The sequence below is a fragment of the Kogia breviceps genome, chromosome 2 (genome assembly GCF_026419965.1).
Source record: "Kogia breviceps isolate mKogBre1 chromosome 2, mKogBre1 haplotype 1, whole genome shotgun sequence".
NCBI classification, from domain to species: Eukaryota; Metazoa; Chordata; class Mammalia; order Artiodactyla; family Physeteridae; genus Kogia; species Kogia breviceps.
In genome coordinates this window covers 65,241,200-65,263,847 of record NC_081311.1, presented here as the reverse complement: position 1 = coordinate 65,263,847, position 22,648 = coordinate 65,241,200, and the positions used below count along the sequence as shown (strand labels likewise).

The following is a 22,648-nucleotide window of genomic DNA, read 5'->3' as shown; positions in this document are numbered from 1 at the left end:
CCTAGTTCCAAGGAGAGAGTCTCAAAGTCTTGGAAATATCCTGTTAAGAGTGTCTTTTTATAGACCCCGAATAGCCAAAGCAGTCTTGAGTGAAAAAAACAGAGCTGGAGGAATCAGACTCCCTGACTTCAAACTATACTACAAAGCTACAGTAATCAAGACAATATGGTACTGGCACAAAAACAGAAACATAGATCAATGGAACAAGATAGAAAGCCCAGAGATAAATCCACGCACCTATGGTCAACTAATCTATGACAAAGGAGGCAAGGATACACAATGGAGAAAAGACAGTCTCTTCAATAAGTGGTGCTGGGAAAACTGGACAGCTACATGTCAAAGAATGAAATTAGAACACTCCCGAACACCATACACAAAAATAAACTCAAAATGGATTAGAGACCAAAATGTAAGACCAGACACTATAAAACTCTTAGAGGAAAACATAGGAAGAACACTCTTTGACTTAAACCACAGCAAGATCTTTTTTGATCCACCTCCTAGAGTAATGGAAATAAAAACAAAAATAAACAAATGGGACCTAAGGAAACTTCAAAGCTTTTGCACAGCAAAGGAAACCATAAACAAGACGAAAAGACAACCCTCAGAATGGGAGAAAATATTTGCAAACGAATCAACAGACAAAGGATTAATCTCCAAAATATATAAACAGCTCATGTAGCTCAATATTAAAGAAACAAACAACCCAATCCAAAAATGGGCAGAAGACCTAAATAGACATTTCTCCAAAGAAAACAAACAGATGGCCAAGAAGCATATGAAAAGCTGCTCAACATCACTAATTATTAGAGAAATGCAAATCAAAACTACAATGAGGTATCACCTCATGCCAGTTAGAATGGGCATCATCAGAAAATCTACAAACAACAAATGCTGGAGAGGGTGTGGAGAAAAGGGGACGCTCTTACACTGTTGGTGGGAATATAAATTGATACAGCCACTACAGAGAACAGTATGGAGGTTCCTTAAAAAACTAAAAATAGAATTACCATATGATCCAGCAATCCCACTACTGGGCATATACCCAGAGAAAACCATAATTCAAAAAGACACATGCACCCCAATGTTCACTGCAGCACTATTTACAATAGCCAGGTCATGGAAGCAACCTAAATGCCCATCGACAGATGAATGGATAAAGAAGATGTGGTTGGTACATATATACAATGGAATATTACTCAGCCATAAAAAGGAACGAAATTGAGTCATTAAGAAACTAAGTCATTGAGACGTGGATGGACCTAGAGACTGTCATACAGAATGAAGTAAGTCAGAAAGAGAAAAACAAATATCGTATATTAATGCATGTATGTGGAACCTAGAAAAATGGTACAGATGAACCAGTTTGCAGGGCAGAAGTTGAGACACAGATGTAGAGAACAAACATATGGACACCAAGGGGGGTAAACTGCAGTGGAGTGGGGATGGTGGTGTGATGCATTGGGCGATTGGGATTGACATGTATACACTGATGTGTATAAAACTGATGACTAATAAGAAACTGCAGTATAAAAAAACAAACAAAAAACCAACTAATACTGAACTTTCTTTGGGTTATTTGTATGGAAATATGTTAATATAAATGTTTCAGACATTACAAGAAATTTCTTAAAATCTTATATGTTCTGGCATAATGTTATTAAGTCATAATTCTAGTTATTACTTTAAAATGTATATCTCAGAAGTAACTAAATTTCCTTGTCAATTGCATTATTATGAACTTTCATCAAATCTTTAACCGTGTTCATTTTAAAGTCTTCTGTCATTTACAGACAGTTCTGGGTGTACTGATGCTTTGGCAAAAATGTTCCTATAAAAGGGTTTCATCTTCAAGGAATTCATGGAAAAGACTCTGACAAGTACAGGTTTCTGGTAACTGACTATACTGCTGAACTGAATGAATAAGCATTTTCAGAACTCTAATGGAAAACTGATGAATTCATAAAAGTGCTAACAAAAGATCAAGATGAAAACAAAAATTAATTACATGGGACTGGGTGAACCGATGAGGATGATTATAATTTTTGTGACTTTCTGTTTGAATAAAAATAATAATAATAATAATAATTTAAAAAAATAAAATAAAATAAATCCCGCAAGGACTCAGAGGCAAAAAATATACAAATCAATTTTCACTGCAAAGTAAAGGACCTGTTAGAGTGGAGGATTACTGGACTGAATGTCAATATTATGACATAGTATGAGTGTGTTTCGTGTTTGGTAATTGCAATCATTGTGGCTTCTTTTGTTGTGGTCAACCATTTACAATGCTTGGTGTCAGTTTATTTATCTCTTGTAAAAATAAAATACAGTGTGTGTGTGTGTGTGTGTGTGTGTGTGTGTGTGAAAAAAAAAAGTGTCTATTTTTACCTGTGGCCTTGAGGCCATACCAGATAGTTTATGCTAACAATGTGATTTATGGTGGGGGGCCACGGACTTAACTTCTAGAGGGGCTGAGTAAATTAAATTCACATTTAATTAGTTCCTATCCTACACAGCTTTAGTACAGTACAAAATAATTATCAGCCATTATATATATTATATATATAAAATAGTGGTAAGATATACATAACAGAAAATTTACTGTTTTAACCATTTTAAAGTGTTAATTCATGGCACCAAGCAAATTCACAGTGTTGTGCAACTATCACCCTTATTCACCTCCAGTACATTTTATCATTCCAAACAGAAAATTTGTACCCATTAAACAACTCCTCATTCTCCTCTCCCTCCAGACTCTGGAAACCAGTGTTCTCTCTGTCTCTATAAATTTGTTCTAGGTACCTCATATAAGAGGAGTCATACAATATTTATCCTTTTGTGTCAGGCTTCTTTCACTTAGCATGTTTTCAAGGTTCTTCCATGCTGTGGCATGTACCAAAATTTCATTCCTGTATATGGCTAATATTCAATTACATGTATATACCATACTTTTCTATCCATTCATCTGTTGATGGACGTGAGTTGTTTATGCCTTTTGGCTACTGTGAATAAACAATTTTTAAATGAAACTAAATTGTAGCAAAAATGACTGCTTTTAGAACTCCATTTCCTTTCCCACTTTAATGCAAATAATCTTAAGGTATGCAGTTTCAAAGGCAACAAAATGCATGTCTAAGTGACTAAACTGTATAACAGAAATACATGATTCCTTACAATATCCATGCTGCTTTAAATTACAAATCTCTTTGTTAGGTTATTAATGGTGCCTTGTGGAAGAAACTGATATGATGAAACACCAACATGCTCCTAAGGACATAAGAAAAAGAACAATACTACTAAAATAAATGCAGGTTCCAAACCTAAGAGTGACTGGAAGAAAGCAGAGCCATATATTCTAACACAAAATCAAACAAAAACAAGAAAAATATAGTATCATATCCTGACCTTTGTTAAATAAAAGTATAACCGAGATAGCCTTTTAGCTACCAAAAAAAAAAAGAAAGTATCTTCAAAGGTAATTCATAATAAAAAGTGATGGACCTTTTCAAATGTCAACACTCATAGTAGGTTCATCACAGAATAGTCTTGACTCAAGTCCCACAACTCAGAGTAAAATCCCAAAGACAATCAAACATAGATAAAATAAATGAGAAAACAATTCTGAGGTATAGTTTAGCATGGTAAAGGAAATATTTTAAACAGTACATTTTGGTTGCAGCATATCAAAGAAGTGAATGAGAAAACAGCATCTGAACATCTCAAATTCTTTAAGTAGTAAGTTAGTATCATTGAAAAGATAACCAGATCTGTTAAAAGAGTAACAGAAAACAAAAATATAGACTTGGCTAAAACAGTAGTGATATAAAAGCAAATTTTAAATTTTAATATTTCGAACAGGTAATATATTCATATGTTCAAATTTCAGATAAATAGAAAATGTTATATAATTTTAAAGTCTTGTATATACCCCCAAAGAATTGAAAGCAGGGTCTTGAAGAGGTATTTATACACCCATGTTTATAGCAGCATTATTCACAGTAATCAAAAGGTGGAAACAATCCAAATGTCCATCTGCAGTTCACAGATAAACAAAATGTGGTCTATACACACATGCTGTAACATGGATGAACCTTAAGGACATTATGCTAAGTTTATAAAACAAGCCAATCACAAAAAAACAAATACTGTATGATTCCACTTATGAGATATTTAGAGCTAAGTCAAGTTCACAGAGACAGAATGCAGAATGGTTGCCAGCTAGTGGGAAGAGTGAATGGAGAATTGTTGCTTAATGAACACAGAGTTTTCGTTTTGCAAGACAAAAACGCTCTGGAGGTAGTTACACAACAATGTGAATGTACTTAACACTACTGACTGTGCACTTAAAAATAGTTAAGTTCATAAACTTTGTATTATGTGTATTTTACCATAATCAAAAATAAAAAACAAAAACACTTCCCTCCCACTGGTATCTAGTCACCATTCAGTTCCCAAATGCCCAACCTACTTTCATTATTTATCCTGGGTTTCCTTATGCATATATATATAAACAAACTAAGCAACCATATACGGTATTCTGTATCTTGCTGTTTTCACTAAACAATGTATTTTGTAATTCTTTCATTTAAAACATAGAAAAGTTCATCTTTTAAGAGCAACATTTTAAGAATAATTTTAGTGTGTGCAGCAAAGCTTTAATGTAAAAGAACTTACCAAAATCTGGTGGACATTGTCCATTATAAGGGAACCAATTTCCTTTCACAGTGAAAGGACTTTTTCTGTTGCTTGTTGAACCAGTTCCTAGCTGTCCATTACCACCAAGTCCAAAAGAATAAATTCGTCCTGATGAAGGAACAAAAGCAGAAGTGTGCTGCCTAGAGTAAAATGATAGAAAACCTCAGACTTAATGTTACCTTTCAAACAATTTACATTCAGAAAAGTACAGCAAATATTACTGATATAATTTTTGTCTTCAAAAGTAAGTTAATGAAACCATTATAGTTCTAAACTTTTCTGTACAAAATATTTAATAGCCTTACTCTATACTGAATGAATTCTGTACCACACAGGCAGGCTGCATAAAGCATACTCCAGAAAATTCCCACAAATGTCCAAATTTTAAAAGGCCCAGCTCTATACTGGAATCCCTTATAATATATGATTTAGCACTAGAGGCAGCATCTAATAATGCTGTCCAAGAAAGCTCCCCAGCCGCTCTCTCTCTCTGTCAGCTTCTAGCTTAGTGCTCTACGGTCTATGAGGGCCCACCATCTGGGCATCACTCAAAAGTTTTAAGATAAGAACTGGGCAGAAGATTGGTATATATAAAACTGCATGATAAAACAATGTTTCCTTTCTTCAAAAGAAATTTATCCTTATGTATACACACTCAGACTCCTCTAGAGATTGCAGAGTGGAAGCAAACCTAAGAAATTATGGAACTGAAGCTAAAGAAAACCCACTAAGCAGTGAAACTATCCAACTCCTTCTGATGCTTCACTACTGTAAGTTTAGGAATGGGTTAAAGGTGATTATCCAGCTCAGGCCTTGTGTTCCTCAATCTCAGGTTTTATGGCTTCTATCAAGTCTGACAAATTCTTAAGTGTTACTTCTGCAAATACTGTCTCTCTCCCATTTATTCAATTCTCTTCTTGATAATATTAGACATATGTTTTATCTTCCCAACATACCCAACCAGTCTTTTAACTTCTCTTTAATATCCATACCCCTTGTGACTAATTTCCTTGGATCTATCTTTCAAGTCATTATTTTTCTCTTTAGCAGTGTTGTCCAACCCGCTGTTTCAACTACCCACTGAATTTAAACTTTTAATGACTATGTTTTATACCATTTCTAGTTCTTTTTTTCAAAACAGCCAGCCAGTTACTTCATTTAAAACCCTTAATATGTTGTGAAATATAATACATATACACCAACCCAGGACTACTCTGACAAGCTCTAAACCTACTTTAGGGCAGTCCTGTGGTTACAAATTCTGAGGGGAGATCCAAACCAGAAAACAGGCCAAGGCCAGAAAAGTCTCCTTAAACTAGCAAGAGAATATTGCATGGTGAACTCTTCCCATGAGGCGGCTTTACTGGGAAGAGATGGTTTCAAAGGCCTCACTACTGCCTCTACCAGTTCTTAGGTCTCATCTCCTATTCCAAACTCCTTTGCCATCTGTGGTATATTGTTTATAAAAAGGACCCAAGTTATTCTTTTCCCTATACCCGTTATCCTTACAATATGACTTCTGCAGGTGTTCCCACCAAGATGGTGAATCTAATTCTCCATGTCTTAAAACTGGTCTCTGACCTGTGGCTTGCTTTGAACAGAATGCAGCAGAAATGACAGTGCATCAGATCTGAGCCTATGCCTCACCAGTGGCTTTGCACTCTTTCCCTCTCTTTTGGAACTCTGCTCTACCATCTTGAGAATAACCCAAGGTTAGCATTTGAAGGATGATATATAATCTGAAGCAGAGACAAGCTGACCCAGCTAAGGCCCCCAGAGACCACCCAGCCCCTACCCAGATCATCGGCTGATTAACTGAGTTCAGCTAAGATGAGAACTGCCCAGGGACTTCCCTGGTGGTTAAGAATCTCCCTGCCAATGCAGGGGACACGGGTTTGAGCCCTGGTCTGGAAAGATCCACACACTGCACAGCAACTAAGCTCATGAGCCACAACTACTGAGCCCACATGCCACAACTACTGAAGCCTGCACTCCTAGAGCCTGTGCTCTACAACAAGAGAAGCCACCACAACAAGAAGCTCACGCACCGCAACAAAGAACAGTCCCCACTCGCCGCAATTAGAGAAAGCCCACTCTCAGCAACAAAGACCCAATGCAGCCAAAAAAAAAAAAAGAACTGCCCAGCTAAGCCCAGCCCAAATCACTGAACCACAGAATTAATTATTAGCTAAATAGGTAATTGTATTAAGCCACTAAGTTTTGGGGTGATTTGTTTAGCAAAATAAGCTAATTAATACATTACCTAGGTTGGCAAATTTTTTCAGAGCAGCTCCAGAGTCAGTTCAAACAAACAGGTATGGTTTTCAGATTTCCTTGTTTTTGCCCTGCGGAATTCCCTTTACTTGTTGGCAAACTAATCTATGTTATTTCAAAGGTGTTTTGATTCAAAAGGGTTTTCAAGTTATCTAGTCTGTCACATTACTGGAAAACTAAGTAGAATCTAACAACCATCTTATCTCAGAGCCAGATGAGCCAAGGTTAATAAAAAAATTCTAAATCAAGGATACTCTTAACAAAATAAACATTAAATGGAATCCTAGCATATAAAACAGACAAACTGTTCTGGCTAAAGAAGGGTTTAACATTGCCCAGTCTGCCTCCTTCAGGAAGCAGCCGCTGTGACATTTCAAAGGAACATATCAACAGTTCAAAAACAACTGCTCAATACTAGTTTGTTAAATTCCTCCTCAAACTGGTCTACTGAAGCAGTGGTTCTTAACCCTGGCTGCATTTTGGAGTTGTCTAGGAGTGAGCCTAGGCAACAATACATATTACTAAAAACTCTCCAAAGGATTACAGCATGAAGTCAAGAGTTGAGAGCTACTGAACAAACATAACTATCTCAAGTCCTATATTTGATATAATAGCTCAAAACCAATATGACACTATAGTACTGGAATCTGAATCTTTTCCGTTTGGATTATCTCTTTGATGAGTTCACATTTCTGGTGTCCCTTGCCTGCTTCCTTCAGGAAGTTTCTGACAATTATTTAATAAGGAAATAATACATAGTTCTTACAGTACCAACTATCTGGAAATCAAATTGGTCATGATACCAACCAACATTCCCTCTGTAGATCATTTTTTACATCTCAATTAATATATAACTGAAATTCCTCCCCCAGTCCAATAATTAAATAAATAAAATTACTGGAAAGAACTAAGTTTACAGAGCTAAGAATAACTATTCAAATCAAGCACATTTTTACTGTTAAGAATTACAAAACTGGATAACATTAAACTATGTGTGATATCTCACAAGGGACAGATTAAATATTTCATTGGAAAAAAATTACCTAAAAATATTTATAATCTTAATGAATTACTCATGAAGTGGATAAACAAGGAAAGTTGAACTCTCTATACTTTAGTGAATATATATTCATGTATAACTTCAACAGTCTAATAAACAAGATTAAGATAGCAAGCATTTCTGCTCACTTATATGTTGAGTTTTATTTACCTTTTATCCTGATTCATATATGAAAAAAGGAAAGGAAGGCTTTGTCACATCATCCCCATAAATAATTTTTCAAATACATGGTCAAACACACAAAACTGGGCAAAGAAACAGGGTACCATGAACAAAACCTAGCAGAAAGAAGAAACAATAGAAATAGATCCCTAAAGATTTCAGATATCAGAATTTTCAAACATAAGAATCTAGAATAATTATGTTTAATACTTGTTTAATGTCCAAGAAATAAAGGCCAAAGTTGAAAACTAACAGACAGCTGGAAAGATTAAAGAAAAAAAATTGTTTCAGATTTTTAAAAAGAACCAGTATGAAACACTAGAACTGAAAAATCACAGTAACCAAAATCAAGAATATAGGTTTAACCAAAAATATAGTATGAGAATTAATGAACTGAAATATAAATCATAAAAATAATCAAGAAGGCAGCAAAGAGGGACAAAAATGTGGAAAGTAAGACTACAAGGTGGAGTGAGATGATTTAATACACATCCAATCAGAGTTCTATGAGGAAAGGAAAAGCTGTATCTAAAGAGAGATTATTCCACAGATTCAACAAGTCCAGTAAGAAAATGAGGAAATCCATACCTTAACAAATGAAAGCAAAACTGAAGAGAGAGAGAAAAGAGACAAATTACCTTCAAAGGAGCAACATACCAGCAGCTGACTTCTCAGAAGAACTGAAGCCAAAAGACAGTAGAACATTATCTTAAGTGCTGCAAGCAAATGCCAAGCTAGAATTCTATAACCAACATCATTCATGAACGAAGGTGCAATACAGACATTTTTAGATACACAAAAGAGTCTGCCACCTGCAAATCTACTTAAAGAAAATTCCAAAGGGTGGCTGATAAAAGGAAAATGAAACTAATTGTAAAAACTAAAGAGAAAAAAATGGTAGTAAATATATGTAGAGCCATCTCTAAATGTACACTGACTATATGAAGCAATGTTCTTCTGGGGTTTAAAAATATATAGAGAATGGGCTTCCCTGGTGGAGAGTGGTTGAGAGTCCACCTGTTGATGCAGGGGATACGGGTTCGTGCCCTGGTCCGGGAAGATCCCACATGCCGTGGAGCAGCTGGGCCTGTGAGCCATGGCCTCTGGGCCTGCGCGTCCGGAGCCTGTGCTCCGTGGCGGGCGGGGCCACAGCGGTGAGAGTCCCATGTACAGCAAAAAAAAAAAAAAAAAAATAGAGAGAGAATGAATGGGAATTCCCTGATGGTCCAGTTGTTTTAAGACTCTGCGCTCCCAATGCAGGAGGCATGGGTTCGATCCCTGGTCAGGGAACTAAGATCCCACATGCTGCACGGCGTGGCCTAAAAAAGAAAATAAATAAATATAGAGAATGAAAAGTTGGGAAGGTAAACAGAGGTCTTACAACTTCCAGAAAAGGGGGAAAGTATTAACATAACTTAAAGATTAATGTTGTTATTTCTAGAGTAACAACTAAAAAAGAGTTCCCAAATTTCCAAATAGGTAGAGGGAATTAAACTGACTAAAAGGACTTCCCTGGTGGTGCAGTGGTTAAGAATCTGCCTGCCAATGCAGGGGACACGGGTTCAAGCCCTGGTCCTGGAAGGTCCCACAGGCCACAGAGCAATTAAGCCCATGTGCCACAACTACTGAGCCTGTGTGCCACAACTATTGAAGCCCACTAACCTAGAACCTGTGCTCTGCAACAAGAGAAGCCACTGCAATGAGAAGCCCACGCACCACAACGAAGAGTAGGCCCCACTCACCACAACTAGAGAAAGCCGACGCGCAGCAATGAAGACCCAACACAGCCATAAATAAATAAATAAATAAATTTTAAAAAATAAAAATAAAAATAAACTGACTAAAAAAATTATTACTCCAAAGAAAGGCAAAAAAGAAAAGAAAAAAAACAAAAATAAACAGGTAGCACAAACAGTACAAAATATGATGGCAGATTTAAACCCAAATATATTAGTAATAATAAAAAAAATATAAAACTTGCCAAATCTGTCCATTTAAAAGACAAAGATTGTTAGGATGAATTTTTAAAAAAAATCTAACAATGCTATTTACATGAGATTCATCTAAAACATACAGAAAGACAAAGTAAAAGAATTGAAAAAAAATAAATAGGTAAAATATATATATATATATCAATATAAAAGCAGGTGGAGCTCTATTCACATCAGATAAAACAGACTTTAAGGAAACAAAAATGATATTAGAGATCTAGAGGATCACCACCACAAAGACAAAAGGTTCAATTCATCAAGAATGGATGAAATTTAAATTTTATGCACTTAAGAACACAGCCTCAAAAGCAAAAGCAAAAACTGACAGACATACAAGGAGAAATCAAGAATAATCAAACAGGGATAGACACACAGATTGAAGGAATAAGATAGAGATGACAGAAACAGATCCACATACACATGGAACTTAATTTATGGCAACAGTAGCACTAAAAAGCAGGAGGGCAAAGGAGTTTACAAAGATGGAGCTATGAGAGGATGATTCTGAGAAGATGGTGACGTAGGAAGCACCAGGAATCTGTCTCCTCACTTAGACAACTGCTGTGACAGAATCTGTCTGATGTAACTATTTTAAAACTCTGGCGTCTATTAAAGGCTTGTAATTTCCAAGGGAAGGCTTGGGTGGTAAATTGCAATTAATTTTGATTAATTTCAGCACTTAGCACAGTAGTAACTACCTACCCCTTCACCCTCAGCCCTGTGACAGGCAATAATCCACATGCTCCAAGAGTATCTCGGACATAGCTTGTGGGAGCCAGGGTAGGCAATAAGGTCCTTATATTTGAGATTGGTCCTCTGATCATTGATTGCTGCTTCTGATCACAGACATACAGATACAAAGGTGGGTAAGTCTTTTCTGCACCCCTTCTGACCACTGTTTCAAGCCTATTCCCCTCCAGCTGAAGAGACTTCCAGAGGATTTAAAGGGCTGGTGTTTTCTTCCCTTTTATTTTCTTCTATTTTCTCCCCTTTCTTTTTTCTTCTGCCCCTTTTAGAAGTCAGTCATTTAAGATCTCGGGCATTCAAATGTAACTGCATATACAAAGGAATTTAGAAAGTCATTGTGCATGCCCTGGAAAAGGTGCAGTCTCAGAAATGACCTGAGAAGACCTTATGTTTACACCTCAGGCTGATCCTTGGCACAGAGACAACCTATAAAAATCAAAAAATAAAAACAAAACAAAAAACAGCAAACCCTAGAGAAGGGAAAGAATATTATTTCTAGAGTTACCACATTATTAGGTTCAAATGTACAGTTTTCAAAAAGAAAAAAATCACAGAGAATACAAAGAAAACGGAAAGTGAGGCCCATTCAAAGGAAAAAATAAACCAACATGGGAATCCAAAATGATACAGCTCCTTTGGAAGGCAGTTTGATGGTTTTTTACAAAACTAAACATACTGTTACAATATGATTCAGCAATTGTGCTCTTCATTATTCATCCAAAGGAGTTAAAAACCTGTGTCTACACAAAAACCTGACACAGATATTTATAACAGCTTTATTCATAACTGCCAAAACCTTGGAAGCAACCAACATGTCCTTCAGTAGGTGAATGGGTAAACAAACTGGCACATCTAGACACTGGAATATTAGTTAGCATTAAAAAGGAATCAGCAATCAAGCCATGAAAAAACAAGGAGGAACCATAAATGCATATTACTAAGTGAAAGAAGACAATCTGAGAAGGCTACATACTATGTGACTCCAACTATATTTCATTCCGGAAAAGGCAAAACTATGAGAATAAAAATGAGTGACTGCCAGGAGTTAGGGAAGTGGGGGGATAAATAAGGGGAGCATACAGGATTTTTAGGGCATTGAAATTACCCTGTATGATACTATAATGGTGGATGCACATCATTATACATTTGTCCAAACCCACAGAATGAACCCTAACATATACTATGTATACCTGTAATGATCTGTCAATGTAGTGATGAAAGAAATTTTCACATATTGAGGTATGGGGAAGTCACTCTGGCTTATACATAAGTTAATGTGATTTTAATCCTAACTAAAACAGCCTGTTTGTGGCCTATCAAACATATACTGTATATCTACTGTAATTATTAAAGAGAAGGGCACAATGACCAGAAGTAAAGAATACCCATGTAAAAAATAAAGATTAAACCCCTCCCTTCCTGGGATGCCAATGCTGGCACTCCTTAGATGATAAGACTCTCTTCCCAGGTGCCAAGGCCATATGGACTTGCTGTGTACATGCTGATCTGTTTTTTGGGAAACCCGGAAGGAATGTATCCCTGACTTGTTTGATGTTCTTTCTTCTGACAAGATATAAAACTGTGCTGAAAACCATGCTTCTCTGGAGGAGTAGTTCCTCAGAGTTATATGAGAAGCTGTCTTCCAGGCTATTGTCCTCAGTTTGGCTCAAATAAAACTCCTTTCTTTTCCTATTACAGATTGTTTATTGATCATTTTTGTCAACAGTAGGTTCATCAATTGAAACATATATACCATTTAATTTTCTGGTGAACCTAAAAATGCTGTAAAAAATGAAGTCTAGAGCTTCCCTGGTGGCACAGTGGTTGAGAGTCTGCCTGCCGATGCAGGGGACACGGGTTCATGCCCCGGTCCAGGAAGATCCCACATGCCACGGAGTGGCTGGGCCCATGAGCCATGGCCGCTGAGACTGCGTGTCCAGAGCCTGTGCTCTGCAACGGGAGAGGCCACAACAGTGAGAGGCTCACGTACCGCAAATAAATAAATAAATAAATAAAGTCTACTTAAAAAAAAAAATAAAACAACAGGGTTGTTCCCTGAGAACAACCAGATGATGAACCTTAATAGACAAAAACTAAAATAATTTTCTTAAAGATGCTCAAATAACTAAAGGAAGACATGGAAATAGTCAAGAAAACAATATATGAAGAAAATGGAAATATCAATAAAAAAATAGAAAACCTAAAAACACACCAAAAGGAAGTTCTGGAGATAAAAAATACATTAACTAAAATAAAAAACTCACTGGAGGGATTCAAAGGCAGATTTGAGCAGAAAGAAAAAAGAATACAGGAACTTGAACATAAAACAACTGAAATTATTAAGTCTCAGGAAAAGAAAGAAAAAAGACTGAACAAAAGTAAAGAGAACCTAAGGGACCTATGGGACATCATGAAGTGGACCAACATAGGCACTGTGGGAGTTCCAGAAGGTAAAAAGAGAGATAAAGAGAGATCATTTGAAGAAATAATAACCAAAAAATATCCAAACTTGATGAAAGACATAAACATTCAAGAAACTCCAAGTTGGATGAACTGAAAGAGACCCATACTGAGACACATTACAATCACACTGTTGAAAGACAAAGAAAAAAACCTGAATGAAGCAAGAGAGAAGTGACTTGTCACATACAAGGGATCCTCAATAAGATAATCAGTAGATTTCTCAGCAGAAACTTTGCAGGTCAGAAGGCAGTGGGCTTATACATTCAAACTGTTGAAAGAAAAAACCTGTCAACAAAGAATCTGATATCTGACAAAACTGTCCTTCAAAAGTGAGAAAGAAATTAAGACATTTACAGATAGCTCAGGAAGTTTATCACCAGACCTGCCCTTTAAGAAATACTAAAAGGAATCCTACAGGTTGAAATGAAAAGGACACTAGACAGTAACTTGAAGCTGTATGAAAAAATTAAGATCTCAGTAAAGGTAAATATATGGGTGATTATAAAAGCTAGTATTATTATAATTTTGTGTTTTTTTCCTCCAAATTTTGTTTTCTACAGAATTTGAGACTAATGCATAAAATTATTAATTTATGTTTTCTGACACACAATGTATACAAAAGTTATCTTGTGACACCAATAACTGAAATGGGGTGGGGACAAAGCTATATAGGAACAAAGTTTTTGTATATTATTGAAATTGACCTAGTATAAATTTTAGTTAGTTATAACTTTAGGATATTAAATGTAATCCCCATGGTAACCACAAAAAGATAGCTATAGAATATACAGAAAAGGAAATGAGAGGAAACTAAAACATTTCACTGCAAAAAATAAACTAAACACAGAAGAAGGCAGTAATGAAGGAAATCAGGGGGAAAAAAGTGTGAGGCATAGAGAAAGCAAATAGATAAAAGACATACAATGAAAACTACAAAATATTACTGAAAGAAATTAAATAAATGGAAAGACATCCCACATTCATGGCTTGAAAGATTTAATATTGTTAAGATGTCAATACTTCTGAAAGTGATCTACCAACTCAATGCAATCCCTATCAAATCATGGAAATGCAAATTAAAATCATGATTAAGTACCATTATATATCCAAGAGATTAGCAAAAATGTAAAAGTCTAAGAATACCAAATGGTGACAAGGACATAGGAATTCTCTTATAATAGTGATGGGAAGGTAAACTGGTATAACCAATCTGGTAAACAGGGTGACATTAACCTGCAAAACTCAAATTAAGTATACTCTCTGACCCAGATATTCCATTCTAGGTATATACTTTAGAAATATTAAAGTTTATGTATATTATATAATAAATGTTCAAAGCAACATTATTTGTAATTGCCAAAAACTGGAAATACCCAAGTGCCCATGACTGAGAAAATAATTATATATGCATATAATTGAGTAAAATACAGCAATAAGACCTAATGATGGAGAACCATAGCTACACACATATGGATAATCATACAGCATGATGTTAAAAAAAAAAAAAGTCACCAAAGGCTACCTACAGTTTAATTCTGTGTACTTGAATTAATGTTGGAAAACTTAACTATATTGTATAAAGATACATGCTAGCTGGAAAACTAAGCTAAGTGGTCAAAACTGAGGTAGTCAAGCAAAGGATATTTTGCCTCTGGGGAGTCCACCAAAATTTAATCCATCAAAGGTGAAGCTCAGTTACAAAGCTCTGATTCCTATTTACTCCCAAGAACTGGGAATCAGGAGATCAGTAGTCCAATTCAACTTTCACCACTAACTAATCTTATGTCTTAAGTAATTAACTGGTCAATTTCTTCATTCTTTAAAGAAAAAAAGGTGGAAAAGCAAGAGAAAAAAAGACAATCTATAGTTTCCCTTCAAGTGTGATGTTACATAAATTATATTTATTTAATATTATATACAGTATTACATTTACCTTATTAATATCTTGCCTCAGATAAATTTGTTTCAAATAGAGAAAGGTAAAATAATCAGTATAAAAGAAGTTTCTCCTCTTACTATATGATTCCTTAGCAGCAAATCAGGCATGTAGAAGATAATGTTTTTTATTTTAGATTACTAGATTCCTGAACAATTCATTTAAAAAATCTCCACTTTCAGCTGGAACTACCATGTTACAGTAATTTGCAAAAATGACCAACACAAAGGGAAAGAGTAGAGGCACCGCTATATCTTATTGAGGCATTCCAGAAAACATGAAGTTCCTCCTTTGGCCACAACACATGCAAATCTACAAGAAACTATGTGATACTGTAAACATCAAGGAAATGACACTGTTCAAAAAGGAATGCCCCACAAATGTTACCAAGGTAAAACTGAAAGAGTCTACAATGTTACCCTGCATGCTATTGGCACTGTTATAAACAAACAAGTTAAGGGCAAGATTCTTCTTGCCAAGAGAATTAACGTACATATCAAGCATATTCAGCATCCTAAGAGCCATGATAGCTTCCCGAAACATATGAAGAAAAATGATCAGAAAAAAAAAATGTACCCCAGTGTTCATTGCAGCACTTTTCAAAATAGCCAGGACATGGAAGCAACCGAAATGTCCACTGACAGATAAATGGATAAAGATTTGGTACATATATACAGTGGAATATTGCTCAGCCATAAAAAGGAACAAAACTGGGTCATTTGTAGAGACGTGGATGGACCTAAAGTCTGTCATACAGAGTGAAGTCAGAAAAACAAATATCGTATATTAATGCAGATATGTGGAATTTAGAAAAATGGTACAGATTATCCTATTTGCACGGCAGGAGTAGACACAGATGTAGAGAACGGGAGGGTGGACACAGTGGGGGAAAGGGAGGGTGGAATGAATTAGGAGATTAGGGTTGACATATATACACTACCATGTATGAAATAGGTAGCTAGTGGGAACCTGCTATATAGCACAGGGAGCTCAGCTCAGTGTGTGATGACCTAGATGGGTGGGATGGGGGGTGGGGGTGGGGAGGTCCAAGAGGGAGGGGATATATGTATATGTATAGCTGATTCATTTTGTTGTACAGCAGAAACTAACATTGTAAAGCAATTATACTCCAGTATTTTTTTAAAAAGGAAGCTAAATAGAAAGGCACTCAGGTTCAAATGAAGCGCAAGTCTGTTCCACCAGAGAAGCACACTTTGTGAGAACCAATGGAAAGGGGCCTAAGCTGCTAGAAGCCATTCCCTATGAATTCATGGCATAATAGATTTTAAAAAAACAAAAAAAAACAAAAAAAACCCTCTGGACGGTTAAAAAAAAAAATCCTAAATAATGGGGTTATAGATCAAAATACTCTTTTCTAAAACTGCTTACCTTCCACAAGCAATCTGAGTGACAATGCTTCCCATAAGTTCAAAAACTTTCCTTGGGTTTATTTCATGACTGGTAGAATTATGACCCAACTGACCATACCCTCCAGCTCCAAAAGTAAACACTCCACCTTCCTAAAAAACAAACAAACAAACAAAACACAAAACCCTTTGTCATTAGAAAGCCTGATAAAAGAAAATAATCTCCAGGAAAATAAGTTAGTCTTTAATATGGAGTCAAAGTTTCTCTTCTATTGTCTTCACAATTTAACAGATGGTAAGATAGTCAAGATACCTTGACTTTTCAAGGTAAAATGTCTTAAATCTAAGAGTTCCAGGCTGATATGGCTAATTATTTTCATATATTTTAAAAGTATTTAATTATGTTCTCATCATTATAAAGTCATCATTAAATAGATACTAATAATTATTTTTTGCATTGCCTTTTACTATCATTATAGTCTTGTTGAATCACAAGTACACACCTATAAAATTTCACAAAACCTAAAAATGGTATCATTTTCACTTTCCAAAGTAGCTCTGCAAAAAAAGAGTATATGTAACCAGAGAGTGCACTAATATAGCTATTCTTAGCATATAAATGGTCTTTAAAATATTTATCATAAAATTGCAGAACAGGATTAAAGGTTATGTTTTTAAAAAGTAATTCACGATGACATTTTAACACAAGCACAGTTAGTACTTTTCAATTCAATTGCTTTTCTTCATAGTTGCAGCTATGTATACAAATTTATGCTACTAAATGATGAAAGCAGGATATAAGTATTTATACAGATTGCTATGTAAGGAAATTGATTTTTCTGTTTAAAATTTTTTTATCATGGGAAATTTAAACAAATGCACAAAAGACATATATACATATATATATTTATCTATATATGAATGACCACATAACACCACTCAGTTTCAACAGGCAAAACTTAGATAATCCTGTTTCACTGATGCCCCTCCCACTTCCCTTTTTTGGGGGTACTTTAAAGCAAAAAAAGTACTGGAGTACTTTAAAGTACACTGTGGTCAACAAATCATTTCACATATAAATGCATATTATCTTCAATGGCATATACCTCTAATGGATAAAAATATATGACACAATACTATTATCATACAAAAAGTATTAATTTCCTTTTTTTGGACAGAAATAGCAAGTGTTAATTTTTATTTCTTATGTTTTTTCCAGTTTTATTGATATCATTGACTTGACATAAAATTGTATACATTTAAAGGGCACAACATGACTTGACATACATATACACTGTGAAATTATTAGCAGTCAAGTTAATTAACACATCCATCACCTCATATAATCCTTCTTGTGTGTGTGTGAGAAAGCTTCAGATCTACTCTTAGCAGATTTCAAGCATAGAATACTGTATCGTTAATTACAGTCACCATGCTGTACATTAGATCCTCAGAATTTAATAATCTTGTAACAGAAAGTTTGTACCCTTTGACCACATATGCCCATTTCCCTCACCCCCTACACCCTGGCAACTGCCATTTTACTCTGTTTCTATGAATCTGACTTTCTATCCCTACCCCAATTTTTTTTTTTAACAACGTCACATATAAGTGATACCATTTAGTGTTTGTCTTTGCCTGGCTTATTTCACTTACCATAATGCCCTTGAGGTTCATATATGTTGTGACAAATAAAAGGATTTCCCCTTTTTATGACTGAATAATATTCTAGTGTGTGTGTGTGTGTGTGTGCGCACGCGCACACGCATATGCACACAAACATGTACACATCACAGTTCCTTTATCCACTCATTTGGCAATGGACACTTAGGTTGTTTGAATATCTTGGCTACTGTGAATAATGCTTCAAAAAACATGAGAATGTATTTCTCTCTCTGAGATCCTGTTTTCATTTCCTTCAGAAATACATCCAAAAGTGGAACTGCTGGGTCCTACAATAGTTCTATTTTTAAGTTTTTGAGGAAGCTTCATATTGTTTTCCCTAATGGCCGCACCAATTTATATTCCCACCAGCAGTATACAGGGTTCCCCTTTTCTCCATATACTTGTCCTTTTTAAAAAAAATTATAGCAATCCTAACAGATGTGAGGTGATATCTCATTGTGATCTTGATCTGTATTTTCCTGATGATTGTGATATTGAGCACCCTTTTCATGTACCTTTTGGTCATTTGTATATCTCCTCTGGAAAAATGTCTATTCTGGCCCTTCGCCCATTTTAAAATTAGATTGTTTTTCAGCCATGAGTTACATGAGTTCCTTATATATTTTAGATATTAACCCCTAATCAGATATATGATTTACAAATATTTTCTCTCATTCCACAGGATGACTTTTCATTTTGTTGACTGTTTTCGTTGCTGTGCAGAAGCTTTTAGTTTATTTTTGCTTTTGCTACCTGTGTGCTTTTGGTGTCACATCCAAAAAATGCCTACCAAGACTAATGTCAAGGAACTTTCCCATGTTTTCTCCTAGAAGTTTTACAGTTTCAGGTCTTACATTTAAGTCTTTATTCCATTTGAGCTACATTTTGTGAGTGGTGTGAATTAGGAGTCCAGTTTTTGCATATGGATATCCATATTTCCCAGCATCATTTACTGAAGAGACTATCCTTTTCCACTGTGTGCTCTTGGCACTGTATCAATGATTAGTTTCATTTATTTCTGGGCTATCTATTGTTTGACTGGTATATGTGTCTGCTTTTATGCCAGTATCATACTGCTTTGATTACTCCAGCTTTGTAATATAGTTTAAAATCAGAAACCATTATGCCTCCATTTCATTGTTCTTTCTCAAGACTGCTTTGGCTATTCTGAGTCTTTTGTGGTTCTATGTGAATTTTAAGATTGTTCTATTTCTGTGAGAAATGCCATTGAACTCTGGATAGGGATTGCATTGAATCTGTAGCTCACTTTGAGCAATATGGATATTTTAATATTACTTCTTCCCATCCAAGAACATGAGATATCTTTCCAATTATTTCTGTCTTCTTCAATTTCTTTTATTGATGTCTCATATAGTTTTCAGTGTACAGGTCTTTCATCTGCTTGGCTCACCTTTATTACTAAGCATTACATTTTTGATACTATTATAAATGGGACTACTGCTTAATTTCTCTTTCAGATAGTTTGTTTTCAGTGTATAAAAACGCAACTGATCCTTTAAAAAATATTTACTTGCTTATTCGTTTGCGTCAGGTCTTAGCTGCGGCACACAGGATCTTCATTGTCGTGTGTGGGATCTTGGTTGCAGCATGCAAACTTCTTAGTTGCAGCATGTGGGGTCTAGTTCCCTGACCAGAGATCAAACCCGGACCACCTGCATTGGGAGCATGGAGTCTTAGCCAATGGACCACAAAGGAAGTTCCACAACTGATTTTTTTTTTTTTTTTGGCTGTGTTGGGTCTTCGTTGCTGTGTGCGGGCTTTCTCTAGTTGAGGTGAGCGGGGGCTACTCTTCATTGCGGTGCATGGGCTTCTCACTGCAGTGGTTTCCCTTGTTGCAGAGCACAGGCTCTAGGTGTGCGGGTTTCAGTAGCTGCAGTATGTAGGCTCAGTAGTTGTGGCTCATGGACTCTAGCGCACAGGCTCAGTAGTTGTGGTGCACAGGCTTAGTTGCTCTGCGGCACATGGGATCTTCCCAGACCAGGGCTCAAACCTGTGTCCCCTGCATTGGCAGGCAGATTCTCAACCACTGAGCCACCAGGGAAGCCCCCCAGCAACTGATTTTTATATGTTAATTTGTATCCTACAACTTTCACTGTATTTATTGGTTCTAACAGATTTTTTGAGGAGTCTTTAGGGTTTTCTGTATAAAATATCAAGACATCTGCAAAGAGACAATTTTAGTTTTTCCTTTCTAATTTAGATGCCTTTAATTTCTTTCTCTTGACTAACTGCTGTGGCTAGGACTCTCAGTACTATCTTGAATAGCAGTGGTGAGAGTGGGCATCCTGTCTTGTTCCTGATCTTAAAGGAAAAGCTTTCAAATTTTCACCATTAAGTATTATGTTAGTGGTGGGTTTATCATAGACAGCCTTTATTATGTTGAGGCATGTTCCCTCCATATTCACTTTGTTGACAGTTTTTATTATAAAAAGATGCTCAATTTTGTCAAATGCTTTTCCTGTATCTACTAAGATGGTAATATGATTTGTATCCTTCATTCTGTTAATGTGGTGTATAACACTGACTTGTAAATGTTGAACCATCCTTGCATCCCAGGGATAAATCCCACTTGATCACTGGCTATATAATCATTTAAATGTACTGTTGAATTTCGTTTGCTAGTATTGAGTAGTTCTGCATCTACATTGATCAAGGATGTTGGCTTGTAATTTACTCTCCTTGCAGTGTCTTTCTGTGTCTTTGGTATCAGGATGGTGCTGGCCTTATAAAATAAGTTTGGAGTGTTCCTTCCTCTTCTGTTTTTCAGAGGAGTTTGAGATGGACTGGTGTTAATTATTTTTTAAATAGTAGAATTCACCATCCAGTGAATGAGCTTCTCTTTGTTGGGAGATTTCTGAAGACATCCAGTCCTGGGCTTTTCTTTGTTGGAAAACTTTTGACTACTGATTCAATCTCCTTATTCATCAGAGGCGTATTCAGATTTTGTTTCTTTATGATTCAGTTTTGGCAGTTAGTATGCTTCTGGAATGTATCCATTTCATCTAGGTTATCTGATAAATCTGTTGGTATATAATTATTGATAATAGTCCCTTATGAATCTTTGTATTTCTGCATTATCAGTTGTAATGTCTCCTCCCCGTTTGATTTTATTTGAGTCTTTTCTTCTTAGGCTAGCTAAAGATTTGTCCATTAAAAAAAATCTTTTCAGAAAAACAGCTCTTAGGTGTGTTATTCTTCTCTGATGTTTTTCTAATCTCTATTTCATTTATTTCTGCTCTGATCTTTGTAATTCCCTTCCTTCTGCTAACTTTGGACTTAGTATGTTGTTTTTCCTAGTTCCTTGAGGTATAAAGTTAAGCTGTTTATTTGCAATCTTTTTTCTTAATGTAGGTGTTTATTGCTATAAACTTCCCTATTAGAGCTGCTTTTGTTGCTTCCCATAAGTTTTGTCATGTTGTGTTCCCATTTTCATTTCTCAAAATATTTTAAAATTTCTCTTTTATTTCTTCTATGACCCAATGATTATTCAGAAGTGTACTTTTAAATTTCCACATATTTGTGAATTTTCCAGCTTTCCTCCTGTTAATGGTTCCTAGTTTCATACTACTATAGTTGGAAAACATATGTGATATTATTTCAATCGTCTTATATCTGTTAAGATGTGTTTTTGACCTAGCATGATCTCTCCTGCAGAATGTTCCACTGATGGCTTGAGAAGAATGTATATCCTGCTACTCTTGGATACAATGTTCTGTATATGTCTATTAGATTAGGTCCATTTGATATAACGTGTACTTCAAGTCAAATATTCCTTATTGATTTTCTGTCAGGATGATCCAGCCTCTGTTGAAAGTGGGGTACTTAAGTCCCCTACTGTTATTGTGTTGCTGCTGCCTATTTCTGCCTTCAGATCTGTTAATACTTGTTAATATTTTCTGTTTTGGGAACATATATAGTACAATTGTTATATATTCTTGAGGAATTGACCCCTTTAATATTTCTTTAATATTATTTAATATAGAGGTCATATTTAAATTTTCTTGATTAGTATTTTATTACACCATGTCAGAAAGCATATGTCTGATTGGTAAAGTTAAAAATAAGTAAGTGCGAAAGTGTGTTTCAACCTAATCTATCCCCATTAAGCTTAATGTTGATCTTTGCCTAGATCCATTATTTCGTTAGGGAATATAAAATGGAGATTTTCTAATCTTATTATTTCTTCTAAATTTATTAGTCAAAATCCTTTTATAGAGAAGTTAACTCATCAACTATTGAATTATTATAAAATACAATTTGCAAT

The 22,648-nt window shown here is 35.5% G+C and overlaps 1 protein-coding gene and 1 pseudogene across 7 annotated transcripts in view; one reads left to right on the top strand and one right to left on the bottom strand.

Annotated features, from left to right (window-relative positions):
- The window catches only part of HERC4 (HECT and RLD domain containing E3 ubiquitin protein ligase 4), a 140,266-nt gene that overhangs the window by 76,892 nt on the left and 40,726 nt on the right, over nt 1-22,648 (bottom strand). For all 7 annotated transcript variants that reach the window (XR_010838956.1, XM_059054934.2, XM_067025509.1 and 4 more), the window contains exons 7-8: nt 16,721-16,851; nt 4,678-4,838 (exon numbers count right to left, since the gene is read on the bottom strand). Coding sequence is in view for 6 of the 7 variants with exons in the window: in XM_059054934.2 (XP_058910917.1) it covers nt 4,678-4,838; nt 16,721-16,851 (292 nt within the window). In the remaining variant the exon portion in view is untranslated. The remainder of the gene's footprint in view (nt 1-4,677; nt 4,839-16,720; nt 16,852-22,648) is intronic.
- Nucleotides 15,546-16,610, top strand: LOC131751324 (large ribosomal subunit protein eL21-like; annotated as a pseudogene).